This window comes from Tachysurus fulvidraco, chromosome 5, assembly GCF_022655615.1.
Source record: "Tachysurus fulvidraco isolate hzauxx_2018 chromosome 5, HZAU_PFXX_2.0, whole genome shotgun sequence".
In the NCBI taxonomy this organism is placed as follows: domain Eukaryota; kingdom Metazoa; phylum Chordata; class Actinopteri; order Siluriformes; family Bagridae; genus Tachysurus; species Tachysurus fulvidraco.
Genome location: NC_062522.1, coordinates 1,393,835 through 1,411,334, shown reverse-complemented (window position 1 = coordinate 1,411,334; position 17,500 = coordinate 1,393,835). Strand labels below are relative to the sequence as shown.

The 17,500-nt window shown below is 42.7% G+C and overlaps 2 protein-coding genes across 2 annotated transcripts in view; both read left to right on the top strand.

Moving 5' to 3' along the window:
• The window catches only part of espl1 (extra spindle pole bodies like 1, separase), a 17,375-nt gene extending 14,053 nt beyond the window's left edge, over positions 1-3,322 (top strand). Inside the window, 9 exon segments of the mRNA XM_047813557.1 lie at positions 1-408; positions 640-991; positions 1,097-1,210; positions 1,301-1,514; positions 1,635-1,828; positions 1,920-2,047; positions 2,128-2,250; positions 2,925-3,068; positions 3,149-3,322. The exon segment at positions 1-408 is cut by the window's left edge and continues 833 nt beyond it. Of these exon segments, the coding sequence (XP_047669513.1) occupies positions 1-408; positions 640-991; positions 1,097-1,210; positions 1,301-1,514; positions 1,635-1,828; positions 1,920-2,047; positions 2,128-2,250; positions 2,925-3,068; positions 3,149-3,322 (1,851 nt within the window).
• A 2,850-nt stretch (positions 3,323-6,172) lies between these two features.
• On the top strand, positions 6,173-10,608 carry pfdn5 (prefoldin 5). The gene is made up of 6 exons (XM_027177811.2): positions 6,173-6,325; positions 7,960-8,062; positions 8,134-8,165; positions 8,932-9,006; positions 9,642-9,747; positions 10,335-10,608. Exons 1-6 carry the CDS (start codon positions 6,194-6,196, stop codon positions 10,415-10,417), a joined length of 531 nt encoding a protein of 176 aa, XP_027033612.1. The 5' UTR covers positions 6,173-6,193; the 3' UTR covers positions 10,418-10,608.
• The last annotated feature ends 6,892 nt before the right edge of the window (positions 10,609-17,500 follow it).

The following is a 17,500-nucleotide window of genomic DNA, read 5'->3' as shown; positions in this document are numbered from 1 at the left end:
GAGGTGTGTGTAGAGCCAGGGCGAAAAAAAAATACAGAAGTTGCTATCGCTTCCTCAAAGAAAGCCAAGAGCTCCATGCCAAAAATCATCACCGCAAAGCCTGCTATGGTCTTCAAAACCCCCCGGGCATCTAGAACCCCCAGGCCCAGGTCCGTCTCAGTCGTGACTCCGGCTGGCATGGCCACTAACCTGAGCGCGTTTGACTTCACCAATGAGGTACCTGATATTACAGTAAGCTCCACCCCTCTTCCTGCAGCCAGGGCCACACCCAGTAGCCGCTGTGGGGTCACGAGGTCAAAGGACATGTCAAAGTGTTCCTTCCAGGTTTTTGAAGATTCATCACCTCTGCAAGAGAAACCTGTACCAGTTCCAGCTGCTCCAAAACGGACCAAACGCTCACGCTTTAAGGTATGGGCAGTGACCTGTACACGTCTTACGCACAGGCACGTGAAAATTTGTGAATGGGAAAACCCTCACACACAAATGTGCAGACGTGAACGTTCACATGGTCACACGTGCAGATGTGAGGAAGTCTGAAAGGACAAACACACAGTAGCTAATAATAATAAGTCTCACATCCCATGTTATATTTTACCCATAAACCCCCTCTGTTTCTTCTTTCTTTCATGTTCATGGCAGGTGGAGTTTAGTGATGAGAGCGACACTGAGGTGGCTGATGCGCCAGAGACAAAATCAGACAACAAGCGCTCCGTGTCTTCTGGACCAAAACACACCTCTAAAAGCCGAGCTGAGGAGCAGAACCGGCCCAGACGCACGAGAACCACGAAGAAAAGCACCGCCCTCTGTCCCAGCGGTGCCTCCTCTGAGGAAGACACGCAACTGCGACGGGGACGATCCAGAAAAGCTCAGAGCTCCGATGTTGTGGAGAAACCGGAGAAGATGAGGATGAGCCGAGAAGACGAGTGTGGAGATGGTGGTCTGGATATCAGTCTGGAGGACCTTCAGGAGACTGACTCAGAGATGAACGCAGGTGCGAGCGTGTCTGTGTGTGTGTCTGCATGCGTGTCTGCGTGCGCGGGTGTTTATAGACATGTCAAGCCCATGTCATTTATGTACTTGTATTTGTCTGATGCAGACTGCGAGGTGCTGAGGAGAGACCTGGGAGTGGATCCTACCAGAGACTGTGTGAAGGAGCTCAGAAGCTCTGGACAGACAGGAATACCGATGCCACACACACATGTCACACCAGGTGAATGACTTTCCTGTTTCAGTTGCATCACTCAGTGGACCTGCCTATAGGAGCTGTTAGTTAAACTTTTTTTGATACATGTACACACAGGAGAGCTTTCTGTAGATGTGATCCAGTCACTCCTGACCTCCTCTTGGCTCCTCCTACACCACTTTCCATGCCCCTCCCTGTACCCACACCTGTGCTCGTTGCTCGCCCAGTCACTTGGCCTGTCTGATCCCGTCACCACAGCCATGCTTCATGCTCAGTCACTGGGCGTGTCCTCTCGTCACCACATGACGCGTCACCTGGCCAGTCGGATCAGGTATGATGAGTGGGCTGTATTTATTGGTTGTAGGGTTTTTTGTTTGTACTGTGTGAGATTCTATAAGTTCCAGCTGTGTTAGAAACTCCTCTGAACCCAGGTCTTATCCCTCGTGGTTAGGAAGCTGAATAAGACGAGTAGCGATGTAGCAGAGAGTCTGAGTGGGCTGTGTTTGGAGGAATCTTCCAGTCAGATGCAGAAACAGGTTCTGTCTTCACTCGAGAACATTTACTCCTTCACCTGCACGCAGCCGACTCACTTCCCAGACACACACTGTGGAGAGTTCACACAGCAGATCAAACACCTGCCTACAGGTAAAATACACACCATGCTAATGTCTGTGTGTGACGGATGGGGCAACGTGTGGATTAGCTGTGATTAACAGGAGTGTGCCATTTCCTACAGGTGTAACTGTGTGTTTGCTCTCTCTCGTGGGGGTGTGTCCTGGTGAGATTGGCAGTACACTTCTTATCACACGACTAGAGCAGGGCTCTGCCCCAATCACCATGAGGATCCCGACTGCACAAACACGCGTACGAGCAACGTTTGTTTCTACAGTGTGTTGTACCAACCTGTGTGCTGCTGTTTGTTTACTGTGTGTGTGTGTGTGTAGTGCTCTATGGATGTGCTGCTGGAGGAGATGGAGGCGGTGCTTCAGGGTCAGAAGAAAGTGAGTGCAGTGGCAGACAAGGCGCAGTGGTGGGAAGGCAGGAAGGCTCTCGATGCTCGTGTGCAGGTTAAAGATTCATTGTTTAACATCATACACATTAATATGCACACATTCATTAGTGCTTATATAGAATAAACTACTAGAGGCAAATCATTATCATAGACTTAAAGGTGCGGTGCACGATGTCTGAAAGCCAATGTTCACTTTTGAAATCACCTAAACAAACACGCCCCTATCCCAAACGGGTGTCACCCCTGTTTTGATAGCTCCGCCCCATACATACATACGTAACCCAGACTATTATGGCGGAACCTGCTGGGGCGGCTGGCCGAGGGGATATTTTTTAATCAATAAATGAAATACTGTGGTAATACAGGGTTTTTTTTAGTAGTACTGTGTGTCATACCGTGAAAGGTTTAGCTACGCTTCACGCGGAAGACGACGTTCGACACCTAGAACCCGAGGAAGAGGTTACGGCAGGTATCCGCCATGTCCACGCCCCTTTCTGCTCATTGGCTACACGTTTTTGTTATTCGAACCGACTCAGTTTTCTAAAGCGTTTCTCAAACAACGTGCACCGCACCTTTTAATTATTTTATTTGTTCACATTCGGTTTTCCTCCACAGCTTTCTAAAGGGAACAGTTTAACATGTAGTGCACTAAATGCCTAGAAGATGATGTTTGGTATTAAATATAATCAGTCACTCAAATGTTTGTTCTTTTCTGAAAATGTTTCTCAGAAACTTCTTGAGGACATGGAGGAGGCTTTGGGTGTGTGGCGAGCATTGCTCCTCCCCATGACCTCTGACCCCGAACTCGCAGCTCAAATGAAACGCCTTCAGTCGTCAGTAAAAGGGACCCAGATCACAGTGGACATGCTGAAGGTCAGACGAATGCACACAGATCAGGACTCAGCAGCAGTGTTTACAGGGACAAAATTTTAATGGAGTTTTCGTTCCTGCAGGTGATCGTTTCCGCAGCCCCTCTGCTGTCTGTCTCCGATCTGCAGTCCCTGTGTGAGGGGGCTGGTCTACAGGATGGAGACCTCCTGATGCTGCTACAGAAGTGTGTGTGTGAGCTGAGAGGGAGGGAGGAACCTCACGGACACACGGTCCTCATTCTCGACAAGGTGGAGTAAAACATTCTAATAAAACCTGCCTATTCACAGGATAAAGTGTCAATGCTGAATGCTCTAATAAAAGTGTGTGTGTGTGTGTGTGTGTGTGTGTGTGTGTGTGTGTACAGTATCTTCAGAAGCTACCATGGGAGAATATCTCATGTTTAAAGCCTCGTTCTGTCACTCGGATGCCTTCACTGCAATCTGTACTGGGACATGGTCATCTCCAAGAGGTATTCACACTCTCACACGCTCACACATACACACTCTCACACACGCGTACACACACATACACACACGCACACACACACTCGCACACACACAGTTTAGTTTAGTTACACACACATACTCACTCACTCACTCACTCACACACACTACTCCACCATACATTGATATATTTTTAATAGATGTACTTGTTTTGCTCCTCCCTCACTCAGGTGTCTCCAGACTGCGTGCTGTCACGTGGTGTTGATCCTCAACAGGTTTATTTTGTACTGAATCCTGACGGAAACCTACCTGAGACAGAGAATCGCTTCAGAGACTGGTTTACTGGGTTAGACACAAACACACACACACACACACTTATGTGATCCAGTTATATAAAAAATGCTGCATATATATGCTTCTAAAGATAAAATAAAAGCACCCCAATCTTCCCTGTGGAAATATCACAGAATTCCCAAAATCACAAAGACCACATTCTCATATGACATGTGTGCGTGCTGAATGTTATGTTTTTGAGTCAGAACTGTTTTTAACCCCTGAACAAATGTTCAAGCAGAATAATTTGTGTGGTCAGATTTTTTAAAAATCTTTTTATACTGTGCTATGAAACTGATGTCTGTAAATAGTGCACTATAAAGTGAATAATGAACAAGTTGCTGACATCACCTTCAGTATGGAAGTTTGGTCTCAGGTACAGCTTCACAATACACAATTGTGTGTGTGTGTGTGTGTGTGTGTGTGTGTGTGTGTGTGTGTGTGTGTGTGTGTGTGTGTGTGTGTGTGTGACATGTTCCTCAGAGAGCGGATGTGGCAGGGTGTGTATGGATCTCCACCTGATCCTGATCTGCTCCAGGAGGCTGTCACCAATAAAGACTTGTACATGTGAGTAAATGGTCACTGCGCTGCTCTGTAGACATGATGTCATGGTGTGTTTAATATTTACACTCCTGTTAAACTGATCTGCGGCCTGTCGTGTGTAGTTACGTAGGACACGGCGCTGGAGCGAGGTTCCTGGACACTCAGCGGCTGCTCCGAGGGAACGTTCACGCCGTGGCACTGCTGTTTGGGTGCAGTAGTGCTGCCCTTAGTGTACAGGGAAACCTCGAGGGAACCGGAATCGCCCTTAGCTACCTTGCTGCCGGGTGGTAATGACACACACACTTGTGATTTAAAAGATAAATGTATTATAAATATCATGATAAATTTTGACACGTCCAAGAATTATGATCTGTTTTTACTGCAAAACAGTATATATTATAACAATGGTATGATTTAAATTGAGGTTCACATTAGTGAGTCTTTATATCCAGACGTTTACACACACTGTGAAATGTTTTGGCTAAATCTGTGATTTAAAAATATTTACCAATTTATATTTAGTTCAGCTTTCATAAGATGTCTGGTTTATTACATGGTAGTGTAGGTCTCGTGTGCGCCCCCTAGTGGATATGTGAATGTCACTTGTATTACTTTTGTATTACTTGTATAACTTTATACTGGTTTATATCTGATTCTTAAAGCTACATGATTAGCTCAAGTTGCAGAAGTCATGATTATTAAATGTCTGTATAGATTAAATCTCTACATTAGTGAAGATCGACAATAGTCCTGTTTCTTCTCATCAGTGTTTGACTGCAGATGTAGTTCATGTCACAGACAACAAGCAATGCAGTAACTTTATACACTGCTCCTTTAATGCGCTCTGTGTGTGTGTGTGTGTGTGTGTGTGTGTTTCTCTCTCTCCCTCCCTCCCTCTCTCTCTCTCTCTCTCTCTCTCTCTCTCTCTCTCTCTCTATACAGTCCGTTAGTTTTGGGGAACCTGTGGGATGTGACCGATCGTGATATCGACCGCTTCACCTCCGCCCTCTTACAGTCCTGGCTGTCCGGGGGCTCGGGCTCCTCGCTGCTCCAGCACCTAGTCCGATCACGTGATGCCACACACCTTAAGCACATGATCGGAGCCGCACCTGTGGCGTACGGCCTGCCTGTACACCTGCGCTAACACACACACACACACCGTCCGCTAGCATCGGTCCTGTTTTTGCACTGAGCCTTAGGTGACCTGCTTGTAGTGATTGTCACAGTAAATTAAACAGCTTTTAAAGCTTCATTATTACTGGATGTAACGTTTTTAAGCTTTATCACACTTTTAAGAGATTATTTAATCTATTTTGAATTTGTTCATTGTTTTTATTAAATCTCATTGTTTACTATTTTAAATGGATGTGTAACATTTCTAACTTGTATTAAATTTCTGTAATCTTTTATTGTGAAGGATCATTTTTTATTTTATCTCACTTTTTGACCCCTTAGTTATGATCTGTCACTAAGTGCAGAATATTTGTGGTGATGTAGTGACGCGCATCAGCCACCAGATGGCGTAGAATCTACAGTCGATATTCTTACTGCTTTTAGCCTGAATGAATGAATAATTAAATAAATTAAGGGATTATCTGAAACTCCGGAATAAAACCCTTTATCTGCAGTTTTATAAGATCTATGTTTTATTTAGTGATGCTTTAGCACCAGCTGCTAGAAGACAGTGTGTAGTTATCCATAGTGATATTAATTAGGTCACATGTTTACTGGAATATTAGGACGTTTTTTTCTCCTGTTTACAAATTAATCAGAGACTCGACACAATTTTGAAGCTTTTCCTCGAATGGGATGAATGAATCAGTAAAGCTTCCGGTTAACCCGGAAGTGCAAGTGATTGTCTCTCCTTTCCCCAACATGGCGGTGAATCTGACCGAACTGTCGCTGCCTCAACTGGAAGGATTAAAGTCTCAGCTGGACCAGGTGATAAACACACAGTGTTACAGCTGTAATAACGCTAAAGTCATGTTTATCAGGCAGAGAGGGGTGTGTGTGTACACGAGTGTGTTTGTGGGGTGTGTGTGTGTGTACACGAGTGTGTTTGTGGGGTGTGTGTGTGTAAACGTGTGTGTGTGTGTGTGTGTAAACGAGTGTGTTTGTGGGGTGTGTGTGTGTGTGTGTGTAAACGAGTGTGTTTGTGGGGTGTGTGCGTGTAAACGAGTGTGTTTGTGGGGGTGAGTGTGTGTACACGAGTGTGTGTGTGTGTGTGTGTAAACGAGTGTGTTTGTGGGGTGTGTGTGTGTGTGTAAACGAGTGTGTTTGTGGGGTGTGTGTGTGTGTGTAAACGAGTGTGTTTGTGGGGTGTGTGTGTGTGTAAACGAGTGTGTTTGTGGGGGTGAGTGTGTGTAAACGAGTGTGTGTGTGTGTGTGTGTAAACGAGTGTGTTTGTGGGGTGTGTGTGTGTGTGTGTGTGTGTGTGTAAACGAGTGTGTGTGTGTAAACGAGTGTGTTTGTTGGGGTGAGTGTGTGTGTGTGGGGTGTGTGTGTGTGTATGTAAACGAGTGTGTGTGCGATAATCCGATTGTTTTAGGGATGTACTGATACCACCTTTTCTCTTCCGATCCGATATCGATACCAGAGTTTGCCTGTATCGGCCGATACCGATCCGATACCTGTGTTCTTTTCTACCTTTAAAACTAAAGAATGTAAACAACTCGTTTAGTTATTAAGATTTATTTGTTTCTGGTAAAGAAATACAAAAATGTCCTTATTACAGGATGAAAACTGACAACACAAGAAACCTTAATAAAGTATTAATGCAGTAACAAACAGAACATTTAACAGTTAGTGGTATAACAATCTAAACCATATATACTGTAATTATTACATTATATTATTTTCTGAATAAAAGACAATATTTTAAAGTGAATATTATATTAGAAATCTTTAAACAGGATGTAAAGTGTATTAAACAGTAAACCTCACACCAAATGAGCGACATGTTTAACACACTGAGGTAAACAGAAAGGACGCCTGATAAACTTGTGGTTGTGTGACATATTTACTATAAAATGTATTATATTTATTTACATTAATGTAATTTTATATATGTGTGTTTTTGTATAAGTTTAAGCAATAGTCTATGATGTTTGCTGTTCATTAATCAACCACCACGGGCATCGGCAGTAAATAAAAAGTGGGCGTGTCCTGTCCCACACACACATAATGGTTCAGACGCCCATGGATCTCAGGAAGCAGCAGCGTGGTCAATGCTGTAGGTAAAACGCGGAATGGAGTTTAATTTATTAGGGCATTCCTCAAGCAGAATGGATTCGACTGGCGGCGCTCTGAAAAGTAATAAAAAAAAGACATATGTGCTGAATAGAGACGGTAAAAGTGGGTGGGTCCAATATTATTGGTCCTAAAAAGTGGGTGGGTCCTGTCCTACCCACATAATGGTTGCGACGCCCATGACCACGGGTATCGGATTAGGATCGGTCATGCACCACCGATACCCGTGTGTGTGTAAACGAACGTGTGTGTGTAAACGTGCGAGTGTGTGTTTTTTTATTTATGCCACTGTATACACTGATAATTTAATTTGTGCTGCTGTTAAGGAGACAGAGTTCCTGTCATCGTCTATCGCTCAGTTAAAAGTGGTGCAGACCAAATACGTGGAGGCGAAGGACAGCCTGAACATCCTGAGGAAGAGTAATGAAGGTGAGCTGCTGTACACACGGCTGATGATGTTCCTGTTCAGCTCTCTTAAGCTCTTGTCTCTTCTCTCTCAGGTAAAGAGTTACTCGTCCCTCTGACCAGCTCTGTATCCTTTCACCTACTGAATCAGACTCAGTACATCAAAGAGACATCAAACAGTGACAAACACTTTAGAGCCCAAAGCTCTGTAACTGACTCACGTTTCACGGGCTGCAGATGTATAGTGAGGCAGGTGAAGTGGGCAGGGCTTAAATTTATAGTTATGAGATCTGAGTGCAGGTGATGAGTCACTTGTGGGTGTGGCCTGTGAGCTATACACACACACACACACACACATATATATATATATATATATATATATATATATATATATATACACTCCCTGACAAAAGTCTTGTCGTCTATCCAAGTTGTAGGAACAACAAAAGTCTGTCCTTTCTGTCCTCATTAAATAATTAAATCAAGGCATGATAAGATTTTATTTTGGTAATGTTTAGTGTAATTTAGAGGCCTTTGTCTTTCATATAAACCACTTCTGATTCCAAATGATCAACTAGAAGTCATGTTATTATTTGTTGTTCTTACAACTTGGAGGTGACAAGACTTTTGTCAGGGAGTGTATATGTATATATAATATGTCTTCTAAAGCTCGAATGGTGAAGTTTGTTCTCAGATTAGATTAGCAGAGCGAGCTAACTGTACAAGCTACACTCACCAGAGACTCCAACGATCTGCTGAATGTCTTGGTATCCCAGTTTGAGAGATCAGATCAGATGAAACTAGCTATGCAGAAGTTGGCGTTGCAGCTGAAAAGCCATAAAGGAAGTGAGTTTTGATGTCAGTGTTGCTCTGATTCTCCTTAACCCCTGAAGATGTATGTTCCTGGAACACTGAATGATGTGGAACACGTGCTGATCAATGTGGGAACCGGTTACTTCGTGGAGAAGGTGAGTGACAGGTGGAGCAGAGAAAATGAGTTTAAAGGAGGGGTGCACGATGTTTGAGAAATGCTTCGGGCCGGGCAGACAAACAAAACAAACGTGTAGCCAATGAGCAGAAAGGGGCGTGTCTTCAGTGCGTATGACTGACATTAGCCTCTGTCGTTACCTCTGCCTCGGGTTCTAGGTGATAAACATCATCTTCCGCGTGAAACATAGCTAAACCTTTCACTGTACAACACACAGTACTACAAACACTTCTATTACCACAGTATTACTCATTGTGTTCATTTATTGGTAAAAATATCCCCTCGGCCAGCAGGTCCGGCCATAATAGTTGCCTGGGTTATGTATGTATGTGTGGGCGGAGCTATCAAAACAGGGGTGACACCCATATGGGTTAGGGGCGTGTTTGTTTTGGTGATTTTAAATGTCATCTTCGGCTTTCAGAGATCGTGCATCGCGCCTTTAAGCATCCAATATCCATCTTGTTGCTATAGAAACGAGAACACGCTCGATTAAACGCATTAAAATAAACTACTACCAAAGTTGATCAGCACCTTCTGACCAATCAGAGGGCAGGATTTCTCCCCTGATCCCCTCCTGAACTGTTCAGATGTATGTTTGTTTTTGTCATTTTTCAGAACGTGGAGGACGGTAAAGATTTCTTTAAGCGTAAAATCGACTTTTTAACCAAACAGATTGAGAAAATTCAGCCGACTCTACAGGAGAAATACGCCATGAAGCAGGGTGAGTTCATTATTGTGTGTGTGTGTGTGTGTGTGTGTGTGTGTGTGTGTGTGTGTGTGTGTGTGTGTGTGTGTGTGTGAGTGAATTATCTAAATGTCTCCTGATTTGGATTAAATGTTTTTTTTTTTTTTTTTTTTTTTTTTAAACTACAATTATATATTTGGTTAATTTCCTGCAGTATTTAAACTGAGTTCCTTCACTGGGCTATATATATGACCCAAGTTTGAGTTTGTGACATCACCACATACTACATACTACAGAGTGACACCTTTAGGTACAGAAGTTGCACTCCATACCAGCCAGCTAGCTTTGCCCATGATAATGACGAACTCACTTTCATTTTTGGGCTAGTTGTCATGGAAACAGTAAAATTATATTTATCTATACACACACATTCAGACAGGCTGCATAGAGGATGTAAAGGATGTAATGTCTTTATACGTGTTTAGAGCCAGCATGTTTATTTGGTATACACGTGTCGAGACGTTTCTCTGATGTGTTCTTAGCCGTGTTAAAACCGCTCACTTTCCTGTATCTGAGTCTCATTAGTCTTTGACACCTTCTTATGTCTTCTTTCTGTCTTCCAGCTGTGGTTGAAGTCATGAATATGAAACTCCAGCAGCTTCACAGCCAACAAGCCTCACAATCGGGAGCAACCAGCAAGGCTTAGTGCAACTACACACACACACACACACAACATACTCACCCATGTACACACCCACGCCGGTCTGTGTTTAGTTAATGTTTATACGCTGTGCTGATATGTGAACTAAACACTGGTTCAGGATTCCTGTGCGCTTATGAATATTCATTACAGACAACAATCTATTTAATATTCAATAAACCTCTTTATCACTTCAAGCCTGAGTTCATGATGATCGTGTGTGTGTGTGCTGGAGACTTTATTACACAGGGGGGTCATTAAATATTAAATAAATATTGAAATAATTGTGATTATAGTTTTAATTATTTTTATCCTGGACTATTTTAGTACCTGCGACCCGCCCCCGGATGAGCGGTAGAAGATGGATGGGTGGGTGGATGGATGGACTATTTTAGTATTACTTTTCCCTGATCATTCTTGTTTATACAGTTTAAGTTGATTCCTAAACTATTTATAACTTTCTTATAACATTTTGTCCTGAATTATGTAAAATGTCTTTAAATCGTTTTAATTTGGGTCATTTTTATTTTTTATTATCCTGATTAGATATGAATCAGTATTCTTATCTGTATTTATTACCCAGGTTAGGTTGGTGAACGTGTATAATGACCTGGGTTAGGCTTCTGTACATTCATAATAACCCAGAATAGATTGGTGTACATTCATAATAATCCAGATTAGATTGGTGTACATTTATAATAACCCGGGTTAGGTTTCTGTACATTTATAATAACCCGGGTTTGATTGTTGTACATTCATGATAACCCAGGTTACATTTATAGTAACCCGGGTTAGGTTAGGATTCTGTAGATTTACAATAACCCAGGTTAGATTGACGTACATTTATAATAATCCGGGTTAGGCTTCTGTACTATTATTATAACCTGGGTTTGATTGTTATACATTCATGATAACAAAGGTTAGATTGGTGTGCATTTATAGTAACATGGGTTAGGTTTCTGTACGTTTACAATAACCCAGGTTACATTGATAAACATGTATAATAACCCAGGTTAGGTATATGTACATGTATAATAACCCAGGTTAAGCTTCTGTACGTTTTTAATAACCCAGGTTAGATTGGTGTGCATTCATGATAACCCAGGTTAGGCTTCTGTACATTTGTAATAACTCAGGTTACACTTCTGTACATTTATAATGACCCAGGTTAGGATTCTCCGCGTTTATGATAACCTGGGTTAGACATCTGTACGTTTATAATAGCCCAGGTTAGACCTATGTACATTTATAATGACCCAGGTTAGGCTTCTGTACATTTATAATGACCCAGGTTAGATTGGTATACATTTTCAGTAACCTGGGTTAGACTTCTGCACGTTTATACTAGCCCAGGTTATGCTTCTGTACATTTATAAAAACACAGGTTAGGCTTCTGTACATTTATAATAACCCAGGTTAAGCTTCTGTATGTTTACAATAACCCTGGTTAAGCTTCTCTACGTTTACAATAACCCAGGTTAGATTGGTGTACATTTATAATAACCCGGGATAGGCTTCCGTACGTTTATAATAACCTGGTTTAGGCTTCTGTACACTTATAATAACCTGGGTTAGATTGGTGTACATTCATAATAACCTAGGGTTAGATTGGTGTACATTTATAATAAGCCAGGTTAGGCTTCTGTACATTTATAATAACCCGGGATAGGCTTCTGTACGTTTATGATAACCTGGTTTAGGCTTCTGTACACTTATAATAACCTGGGTTAGATTGGTGTACATTTATAATAAGTCGGGTTAGGCTACTGTACATTTATAATAATAGATTAGTGTGCATTTATAATAATCTGGGTTAGGCTTCTGTATGTTTGCAATAACCCAAGTTAGATTGGTCTATGTTTATATTAACCTGGGTTAGGTTGGTCTACGTTTATAATAACCAATATTATTGGTCTTAATAATCAAAGGAGATCAAGATGGCTGCACGTACACATCACGAGGCTCAGCGTCTCTCCAGATTTGCTGTATTTGTGCTTATTTACGCACTATTCTTCTGTGTGCTTGTGCGAGTTTGTCATGCGAGCATTTCATTCAACAGACAGTCACTTTTAGATATTGGTCACATCTACACAAACTCTGTTTCGGACTTTACTTTCACATTTGATCAGATACCACCGGAGCTCGAAAGGATTCACCCTTTATCCCGACTGGACGTGTCCGGCGCCGGCGCCAACGCAGAGACCGAAAACAGAGATGGGGAAAACGTGGAGGACTTCGGGCTAAGTTAAAGCTAAACCCACATCGACCAGTGCTTCCAAGTATTTTTCTAGCCAATGTTCGGTCCCTGACGAACAAACTGGATGAGCTCAGGATCTGGACCCTCACACAGAGACTGATTACGGACTGCAATATCATGGTCTTCTCGGAAACTTGGCTCAAGCTCGAGGAGCGCACGATTTTCAGGGCGGATAGAGATGCAGCATGCACGGGTAAGAACAGAGGAGGTGGCTTATGCATTTATGTAAAAAAAACATGGTGCACTGTCTCTGTCGCTGTTTCTTCTCACTGCTCTACTGATCTTGAATACCTGATCATTAAGTGTAGACCCTTTTATTTACCACGTGAGTTCATATGCGTTGTGATATGTCCCCCCGGATGCTAAGGCTAGCATAGCCATGAAAGAACTAAGTTCTGCTATCAACAAACTGCAGACAGTGCATCCTGATGGAGCTGTTATTGTTGCTGGGGATTTTAATCACTGCAATTTAAGATCTTTTCTGCCAAAATTCCAACAGAATGTGTCCTGTTTCACCTGGGGACAAAAAACTATGGATCATGTATATACAAGTGTGGCCGATGCTTACAGAGTCACACCCCTTCCCCACCTCAGACAATCAGACCATCTCTGTGTGAAACCCACTATAAGGACTGTTAAAGTTTGGCTTAATGGGGCTGACGCTTCTCTCCAGCAGCAGTTCTCACACACAGACTGGAGTGAATTCGCTTCACAGGCCACGACTGATTCCGTCACCAACATCAACACCAATGCTGTCCTTGATCACATCAATAGCTGTGTGGATCGGGTGACTAAACTAAAGAACATCAAATTGTTCCCCAATCAGAAGCCATGGATGAACCAGGAGGTCCGTCTCCTGCTCAAAGCACGCAATACTGCCTTCAGGTCTGGAGACCGCAGGTCTACAGCATCGCCAGAGCTGATCTGAGGAGGAGAATCTGCAAAGCCAAACATGCTTACAAACAGCAGATTGAGGAGCACTTCAACTCTGCTGACCCCCGACGCATGTGGCAAGGAATACAGGCTATCACTGTCCGCAAACCACCCAACGCAACACCTGCAACTAGTTCTGCCTCACTCCCCAACGAGCTCAACCTCTTCTACGCTTGCTTTGAAAAGGGAAACATGTAGCCCTTGCTCAAAACAGAGCTGTTACCAGGTGAGCAGCCACTTACACTCTCCACCTCTGAAGTGTGCGCCACCCTGGGAGGGGTGAATGCAAGGAAAGCAGCTGGCCCTGATGGCATCCCTGGTCGTATACTCAGAGCATGCACGGAGCAACTGGCCGAGGTCTTCACGGACATCTTTAATCTGTCCTTGGCCCAGGCAATCGTCCCCACATGCTTCAAGTCTGCTACCATCATGCCGGTGCCAAAGCACTCTACTGCAACAGAAATGGCTGACTTTCGTCCCATCGCACTCACACCTGTCATCGCTAAGTGCTTTGAAAGACTGGACACTTTAAAGCCAGTCTGCCACCCAGCCTGGACCGTTACCAATTTGACTATCACCCAAATAGATCAACTGAGGATACCATTTCCACTGTACTTCATTCTGCCCTGACTCACTTGGATAAACCTGACACCTATGCCAGGACGTTGTTTGTTGATTTCAGCTCAGCTTTTAATACAGTTTGCCCTTCCAAGCTAACCCTGAAGCTGGACCAACTTGGCATCAGCACACAACACTGCAATTGGACTCTGGACTTCCTTACAAACAGATCACAGTCTGTTCGTCTGAACACTGTCATCTCCTCCAGTCTCACCATCAGCACTGGGGTCCCCCAGGGATGTGTGTTGTCTCCACTACTTTACTCCCTTTTTTTCATCCATGACTGCATACCTGTCCATACCTCGAACAGCATTATAAAGTTCGCAGACGACACCACAGTGGTAGGCCTGATTGAAGGTAATGACGAGATGGCTTACAGGGAGGAGATCCAGCACCTAGTAGCATGGTGTAAGGACAATAACCTGGAACTTAACACCAAAAAGACCAAGGAGGTCATTGTAGATTTCAGACGTGCTGGCAATCACACTCATCCTCCAATTCACATCGACGGAACTGCTGTTAAGCGTGTACCCATCTTCAAGTTCCTTGGAATACACATCTCTGAGGACCTCACCTGGTCTCTGAACTCCTCCATCCTGATCAAAAAGGAACAACAGTGCCTATATTTTCTGAGGAGACTTAAAAAGTCTCGTCTGTGCTACAGGATCCTGGAGAACTTTTACAGCTGTACCATTGAGAGTATCCTCACAAACTGCATCTCAGTGTGGTACAGCAACTGCACAGCTTCAGACCGTAAAGCCCTTCAAAGGGTGGTGAAAGCCGCCCAACAAATCATTGGTATTAAACTACCCATCTTGGAGGACACTTTCAAAAAACGCTGTTTGCAAAGGACAAGGGGCATCATCATCTCACCCCAACCACGTACTGTTTACACTTCTCCCATCGGGCAGACGCTACCGTTGTCTCAGAGCCAGAACAAACAGACTGAAAAATAGCTTCTTTCCCATGGCTGTTTCTGCACTGAACAGCTGATATGGTGTTAACAATCACCACTGTACTGTCACTTTTCTTCTGTGTTTTGCACTATTTTGCACCACTTTAAAATCATGCATCCTTGCAGTACCCAAAACTATCATTACACTTCTGTGTGTCCATCCATATTTATTCTGTCTAGTCTGTATATATATATATCCATCTATCCATCCATCCATCCATCTTCTACCGCTTTATCCGGGGCCGGGTTGTGGGGGCAGCAGACTAAGCAGGGATGCCCAGACTTCCTTCTCCACAGACACTTTCTTCCAGCTCTTCGGGGGGAATACCCAGGCATTCCCATTGTACTGTTCGCGTACAGTTCGCGACTTGAGTCAGCGCTGATCCACAAGTTACTAAAGTTACTCACTTTCAGTCATGCCTGACAGTCGGTCCGACTCTAAATAAACTAATATCCCGGAGTATATGTAACTCCTGTACACTGAACTGACATGTTGTGCTGAGAGAACTGTGAGAGCGAGCTGTTCAATTCAATTCAATTCAATTCAATTCAAGTTTATTTGTATAGCGCTTTTTAGACATTGTCTCAAAGCAGCTTTACAGAACATAAACACAGAGCAGAAGGTAAACATAATAGAAGCAGTGGAAAGGGATTAACATATCTGCTGTTCATAAAAATGTGCTGGTCTGATGTACTGGTGCATGATATTATGGGATGTATTATGTGTACGCCTGACTAAAAAGATGAGTTTTTAATCTACATTTAAACTGGGAAAGTGTGTCTGCGCCCCGAACACTATCAGGAAGACTATTCCAAAGTTTGGGAGCTAAATAAGAAAATGCTCTACCACCTTTAGTAGACTTAGATATTCTGGGAACTAGCAGAAGCCCTGAGTTTTGTGATCTCAGAGAGCGTGAAGGATTGTAACGTGTTAGAAGACTAGTTAGATACATGGGAGCTAAACCAACCATGGGAGCTGTTGATACTGCGCATGCGTGAATTACTGAACCGATACAGCGAATCATCAGTACACTGAATTGAGAACTGTTTCTTTCGGACACATCCGTGAACCAATGAGCTGTTGATACTGCGCATGCTTGAATAACTGAACTGATACAGCGAATCACCAGTACACTGAACTGAGAACTGTTTCTTTCGGATGCGTCCGAGAACCGATGAACTAGTACAGCGAATCATCAGTACACTGAACTGAGAACTGTTTCGGACGCGTCCGACATACTGTTGATGCTGCGCATGCGTGAACCTTCAGAGCAAATTATACATATTGGGATATGTATAGTAACTAGTCATAGGCTATTAAACATTTTTATTTAAAAAAATCAATATATGTCACTCAATATATGTCAGTTAATTTTACTATTGACTATTGTGCAGGTTAGTCTGTATTTTTATATGCCGCTTTTTGTAAGTTGATGAAGATTAGTTTATTAACTTTATATCTTTAAGACACGTAAAACATCCACGTTTGCACATAAATGCCTGTACTGCGTGTTTTAGTTGCAAAACTTAAATTTAAGAAACGTATTCAACTAAAGTTATGATTACAAAGAACTTTTCAAATGTGTTAAATTGATTGTATTAATATCTGCCGGCAGCGGGATAATGGAATTTGCGTCATTACGTCATTGTGAATGACGTCATTACGTCAGGATGTAAAAGAACTGGTGAACTGGATTTTTGAACTGGTTCATTAAATCGAACTGTCCGAAAGAACCGGTTCGCGGAAAAGAACCGAACTTCCCATCACTACTGTTTAAACGAGTGTTCTCAACTTCTCACTGATACTTTTGTGATCCATGGAGTTTTGACAAGTTTTATAGCCTTGATATTGCTTCTTATTCAAAAGTGGTGACAGAAAAAACTCTTTACCCCCAACCTGAATCCTCTTCCTCTTCACAATCACATCATTATCAAAATTAATAATTAGGCTTAAAAGCAAATGTATATGTAAGGGAATCAATAGGGATGAGCGAGTACAGCATTATCTGTATCTGTTAACCATATGAATTATCTGTATCTGTATCTGTACTCGGAGTGGGTGGGGCCTAACCCGGAAGTAGGGTTTGTCTAGAAATGACAACCGGTATGTTATTTTAAGCATGCAATTGATATGGGTTGATCAGAAATTGTTATATTTATTGCTGATTAAAAAAATATTTACAGGACAGCATCAGGATTGAGCTTCAGATCAATGGTTTTGATCACGATAGCAAACGAACTATATTACAGAACAAGTTTTGCAACAATGAAAACAAAACAATGCAGTGCAATTATGAAGTAAAATGTAATGAACAACATTCTTTTT